A 6,989-nucleotide genomic window follows, 5' to 3' on the forward strand; every position below is an offset into this window, starting at 1 on the left:
CCATAGGTCTTTGAAGTATTGAAAATGATTTATCTAACTGAAATATATCTCTATATCTGGAACACCTAACTAACATGACTACAAGTTTGACTGTTATAGATAACTATCTATTAATCTGTATTTCTTAATTATACATTTTTAAATGAGCTCTACAAACACAGTAACTTAAACAAGAGCAGAAATACATATATACAGTTTAGCAATTCAACCTTAAATTTGTGTTAATAGACCAAAGTCCATACCAATGCAAAGTATTAATGTTTATATCATATCTCCCTTATTTTTTTTAGAAATTGACTGTGATGATTAATCACTTATAATCAATTCCCTTTAAATGAAACAAGCTTATAAAAAATCATTTGGGGAATTTGGGCATTGTTTTCTCCAAACTATTTCTTGCTATTTGTTGGGCAAAATATTTTTAGGGTTCATAGAGACCTTTCGGGGGATCTTTTTCCATCAAACCACATTAGCCTGGAAGAAACCCACAGGTTCCAGTCCTCTGTAGAAACAAAAACAGAACCTCTTTTCCAAAGTAACATGTCCTTAGACTCAAATTTTGAAGTCAAGATACCTTTATCTTGGTTTAGCTTAACAGCCCCCAGAATCAGATGTCTCTCTGCAGTCAAAAAATTCAAAGAGAACACAATAATATGCATAATTCAGACTCTCTGTGTATATTCCATCTTTATGTGGCTTATTTTTCTTTACTCCTTTAATCTGTGACTTCTGTACTCTTTTATATTACTTTTATGTCTCTTTAGAGACTTTACTTCTTTTTCTAACTGTCTATATTCTTTTTCCTCTCTCTCCCAAGCCTACATACATTTTTAAACGCCACTGTGTCTCGTGTAGAGGTCTTTTATGTCTGAATCTGTCCTATTGTGTATCTGAAATACTTTTCTGACTATAGGCATCTTAAATAGGTAAGCAGCATGGTTGCAGCAGCTCTAGATACTGGCTTCATCTGTCTTGGCTTTCAATGTAGCAAAGGTATATTTACCACCACTGGTAATAAAGCATAATCACAGCATACAGATGGGAATCCCACATCAGGGTTGGATCTTTCTACATCAATTATCAATTACAAAAATATTTCACAGTGGTGACCAGTTGATCTAGGTGATTTCTCAATTGAGGTTCCCTCTTCCCAGGTGTGTCAAGTTAACAACCAAAGTTAGCCATCACATTGGCCAATCAACAAAAGCACATTTCTGCTGACCAAGTTATACTCAGGCTTCAGATTGTTGTAATATGAAGCGGCGGGGCTGTGTTCCACCACCCGGCTGCCCGCACGACTAGCTTATGCCCCGAAATAATTACATGGAAACTGTATTTTTTTAATCACTGTCTGGCCCATTAGTTCCAGCCTCTTATTGGCTAGCTCTTACATATTGATCTAACCCATTTTTAATATTCTGTGTAGCACCATGAGCTGGCTTACCAGGAAAGATCTTAACCTGCGTCTGTCTGGAGTGGGAGAATCATGGCGACTCCTGACTCAGCTTCTTTCTCCCAGCATTCTGTTCTGTTTACTCCATCCACCTAAGGGCTGGCCTATAAATGGGCCAAGGCAGTTTCTTTATTAAATGAAAGTAACTCCTCCATCATCAGATGCATAGCTAGTAAATATACCCATAATTTCATGAGATGCAGTATTTTTCAGAAATCTAACAAGAGATTATACTTCTCAGATTTGCTTTACTCCACCAGCCAATTCCCTAAGTAGGCCCATGTTTTGAAGAACATTAAAATAAAGTCAATTTTCTTTGTAGGAATATGATTGTGTCCACCTCATTCATGGCTAAAACAAGAAATATAGGAATATATTCTTGTAGAAGTTTGCTGAATTAACTGCACTGAATAACACTGTCAAGGGAAAGATCAAAAGGTCAGTTGGTGTTCCAAGGTCACAGAGTAGTTCTAGTTGCAGTTGTGGTACCTACAGTTTAACTTTAGGAAAATGTAATCTTCACAAGTCATGTCAGATGATGCTGATGAGAAGTCTCAGACCCAAAGTCATCAGTAATGTGGTCCAAGTCACTGAGCCAGGCTTGTCTGCTGCTCTGCCCATTATACCCCAAACTGGGACTTCTCAAAGTTGCTCATCATAGAGAAAGCAACTGTTGGACACGATTTGTTTGACACCACTCAGTGAAGCCAAGAGAAGCTGTGCTCAAGACACTGTGATAATAATCCAGCTTCCTTCAGAATCGTGAGTCTGATCTCACCCCTGTATCTTCTAGGATTCCACAGGCATGCAGCTCCAGTGACACGGAGGCAGTTCCCACACGGGGCACACAGGATGGACTACCTACACTTCGAGGACGACAGCCGTGGATGGTGGTTTGACATGGATATGGTGATCATCTACATTTATTCAGTGAACTGGGTCATTGGATTCGTTGTTTTCTGCTTCCTTTGCTATTTTTTCTTTCCGTTTTAGGAATCGCCATACCCTACTATAATTGAACAATCATAAATATAAACATCAATGGCTTAAACATTTGGAGAGTGTGCTTTTTAGTTTTTATAATGTTGCATTATAAAAAATTGTTAGTGTTTATAGAAATTCTGAGGATAATGGATTTATTTATTAATGTCTTTCATGTAACAACCTAAATTTTATTCAAGAGCTGGTCTACCAGCCATTAAGAGCAGTGCACTATTAATGCCATAGATTTTACTGTAGGACTTGGGGTTCTAATTTTACAATGTCATTTTTATACTTATTATGATTGTAAAGACTGAGGTTTTACCTCCATTTAAAAATAGTAAAAATATGAAATGAATAATCTGGATGGGTAGCATCATTATTACTAAGATGTTTAGTTGAGCACTACATATTCTTAGGCAAATGATGTGCATTAAAGATAAACCATATTCTCTGGGAACTAATCAAGCAGGGTATATTGCATTTTGATTTCTGAATATCTCTACTTCTGTCTCCTTCTAGTACCAAAAATCTGACTATCCTTTTTGTACAAACTTCATAGCTTTGGTGCAACATTTTTAACTATGATAAAAACAAGACATTACATGCAGTCAGACTAACACCCAATAGCTATGTTAGAGAGCCATATTAACACTTTCCAGTTTCAAAATGGATCACTTGAGAAATGACAAATCTGACTTGTAGTAACATAAATGACCAATGCATGTCCAAAATGTAATTAATCTGGTGATTCATTGAACTAGAAGACTGTCAATGTGCAATAAAGAGTGGCTTTTACGTTTTTTATTGTTGTTATTTGACTTAATGTGTGGAATAAAGAGTTGCTAAAAATGGATTGTGGACTTATATAAAGAAAGATCGGTGTTTTATTATATTACAATAATTGTTATAGTTAAGTTTTCCATATTAAAAGAAGAAAATATCTGAATCATTACAATGTAAGCTGAAAATGGGGAAGTACCCGACTCAAAAGTGAAAAAAAACTAAGCATAAAGAGGCATAAGCTTATATATTTACCAGGACAGGTTTTTGAAATCTATGACCAGTTTGGTAATGTACTGCCAATCCAACCTTTTTTTCAATAATGCTCTAACCTGATTTAAAAAGTCAGACTTATGGCACTAATAATACTATAACCATTCAACACAGATATGCTGGACCAATTTAGACTGTCAGTAGTTAAAATTCAGCATAATTGCTGACTATATCAAATACAAGCACTAGGTTGACATTATGTGATTTTCAAAGAAATATAAAAATGGTACATATTTTATTCTGATATTCTTATTACTGTTTTCACAGTTACAGCTGTGAAAAATATAATGAAATACATGACTCATCAAATCCAGAAAACAAAAAATTAAATGCAATTTACAAAGAGAAATATATTTGTGTCTATAAATTAATATTTATAGCCATTAATATATGTTCTGGATAAAAATAATGAGAATAATTATAAAAAATATAAAAAAAAATAATAGGGAAGAGGAAGCATCAGTCCTTGCACAACACATACGTGGACAGGTCAAACAGAACACAAACGGGGACAATATTTGAAGAACCCTGAAATCAATTACAGCCATTTTCCAGGCAATTCCTGAATTACTATGCCCTATCTTGATTCATTCCTAAATTGTTTCAGAAGTTTTTTTTTATTATATGTAAATTAAGGAAACAAGAAACAATAATGTAAGCCGGGCAGTGGTGGTGCATGCCTTTAATCCCAGCAGAGGCAGGCAGATCTCTGTGAGTTCAAGACCAGCCTGGTCTACAGCGTGAGTTCCAGGACAGCCAAGGCTACATAGAGAAACCTTGCCTTGAAAAAATAAAAAAGTAAAAACAAAAATAAAAAATGGCATGTGTTTCATTCTGTCCCAGCTCAATCATGTTAGTCCCTGAAGTCTTCCAGGAAAGATGATGGTCATCCAATCTATCCCAGACATCATCCAATATCTGCCTTTACCTTTGTTTAGAGGGAGCAGAGCCAGTCTCTGCTTTGGTCAGGATTTGCTTCCTTTGATCTCCAAGAACTCCACTTAATGCTAGCATCTATTTCCACACTTCTGGCTGGGTGATTCCATATCCAGTAATAAAATGATTTTTCTTCTACCTTCTAGTGCACAATAACCAGGAACTGAATAAATTCGTGAATTAACTTTAAAGGGTTTTTTAATATGTAGTGTGTGTGTGTATGTGTGTGTATGTGTGTGTGTCACATGCATGTATGTGCCTTAGGAAGTCATAAGAAGGCATAGGATCCCTGGAGTTAGCGCAGTATCAGCTGGGAAGACATAGGTTCTGGGAACTAAACTACAGTCTATGGGAGGTCAGCAAGCACTCTGAACAGCTCAGCCATCTCTCCAGCTCCATGAATCTAAAGTAACACAAAAACCCTCTTTATCTTTTATGTAATCACAAAAAAAACATCATTTCCAATAAAGAACCAAAGAAAGGAAAAGAAAAACCATAAATCTAATGAAATACATTATGTGTCCCCAGTAATATTATTTTGAAAGTTAAATTTTATGATCTATCACTAACAATAATTTGTATGAAGCCCAATGGTGCTGAAGCTTAATTTTAAACATGTTTAGATATTCATAGTAATACCTGAACCTAGCAACATTTCTAAATACTTCAATTTTTTAGAGTTTTTCATATATGTATATATAAATATAATGTATTTTGTTCCACTGTAATGCCCATCCCCTCTTCCAATTCCCCTCCATCCCTTCAATGCTTTTCCATGCCAATTTCACATGTACCTTTATTTTTTGAAGTACACTGAGCCCATTCAGTGCTACCTCTATGTGCATGCATGTAGGGCCATCACGCACTACATCATGTCTAGTGTCTCAGGGCCTGCATTGAAGAAAACTGACTCTTCTCTCCCAGAAGCCACTAACTGTCGGTAGTTCCTCTGCTAGGACTGTGTGAGCCCCACTCCCATCCATGTGGACATTTCATAGGGATGGTTTGAGTGTGGGACTTGTGTGGTCACGGCCTCTGTGAGTTCACATGTGCAGCTGACCTGTCATGTCAGGGAAATACCATTTCACTGAACACACGCACTGTTCTGCCTCTTACAGTCTGTGAGCATCTCTGCCATGATGAACCCTGAGCCCTGAGAGGAGGGGTATGATACAGGTGTCCTCTTAGGACTGAGCACTCTGCAGTCTCTTACTCTCTGAACATAACTGCAATTGATGGCTCTTTGGGGGCCCACCACACAGGTCCCCCCAAAACACACACACACACACACACACAGATTTATTACTTATGAATGCCCAGTCTTAGCTTGGCTTGTTTCTAGCCAGATTTTCTTAAATTGTCCCATCTACTTTTTTGCTTTAGACTTCTATCTTTCTCTATTCTATATACCTTTCTTTATTTCTTACTCCGTGACTTGCTGTGTAGCTGGGTGACTAGCCCCTGATGTCCTTTTCTTGCTCCTTGATCATCTATTCAAGATTTCTCCCATTTATTCCCTCTGCCCAGAAGCCCCACCTATACCTCTCCTGCCTAGCTATTGGCCATTCAGCTCTTTGTTAGATCAGTCAAGTGTTTTAGGCAGGCAAAGTAACACAGCTTCACAGAGTTAAACAAATGCAACGTGAACGAATGCAACACATCTTTGCGTCATTAAACAAATGTTCCACAGCATAAACAAATGTAACACATCTTAAACTAATATTCCACAACAACTGACCATTTGAGGGTTTCAATATTACGCACTATCTACTCCAGAGAGGAGTTTCTCGGATGAAGACTGAGAGATGCACTGATCTCTCTTCGGCAGTGATGAACTATAGTCTGAAACCATCAACTCAGATAAACCCTTTCCTCTTTAAACTGATCTTGTCAGGGCATTCTATCGCTGAGATGAGACAAATAATCTACTACACTACTGTTGGGAGCAAAGTCCTCTACTCTTCTATGATGCAAGATAACTCAGAAACTAGCATATGTCTGCAAATCCACTTGTGAATATAGTTACAGTAGAGCAGACTGAGGTGAAAGCCACACCACTGAGTTACAGGTGCTTCTGTTAGACAAACTTCCACTTGCCTCAGCCAGGTTAGTGTGCACAGCTCCTGTGGGCACTGCTAGCCACTGATAGAAACACTAACTGAATATGCCTTTTATTCCCCACAAATTAAAAGAAGGCATGCATGGTCTTCCAAAAACAGAAGTGATTTCTGCCCTACTTACACTGTGCATAACTCTTATCTGAGAAAATGACAGAAGACTTAAGATTGGAACTTTTTTGTCTTAAAACAGCCAAAGAAAAAGTAACTTTAGGAAATTATCACCAGTTAACCAATAACAAACCTACTGTGAATTTGGTCCAGTCTGGTTTGAACTAATTTGTAACAGTTTGTTGATAAATTCTGTACCACGCACACCTCCTATTCAGCTGTGGCAGGAAAGGCTGCTTTAGTAGAAACGACAGTAGCCACTGTACTGCATAAAGCCCATGCTTTCCACTCATTAACACGAAAACTCAGTACTTTTAACAAGAAAAGAGGCTCAT

At 37.3% G+C, this 6,989-nt stretch overlaps 1 protein-coding gene across 1 annotated transcript in view; it reads left to right on the forward strand.

Moving 5' to 3' along the window:
- The window catches only part of Rnf180 (ring finger protein 180), a 150,310-nt gene extending 147,050 nt beyond the window's left edge, over positions 1-3,260 (forward strand). The window contains exon 8 of the mRNA XM_057789736.1: positions 2,247-3,260. Coding sequence (XP_057645719.1) covers positions 2,247-2,446 — 200 coding nt within the window. The 3' untranslated portion in view covers positions 2,447-3,260. The remainder of the gene's footprint in view (positions 1-2,246) is intronic.
- Positions 3,261-6,989: the final 3,729 nt, after the last annotated feature.

Source organism: Chionomys nivalis, chromosome 15 (assembly GCF_950005125.1).
Source record: "Chionomys nivalis chromosome 15, mChiNiv1.1, whole genome shotgun sequence".
Taxonomy (NCBI): Eukaryota; Metazoa; Chordata; class Mammalia; order Rodentia; family Cricetidae; genus Chionomys; species Chionomys nivalis.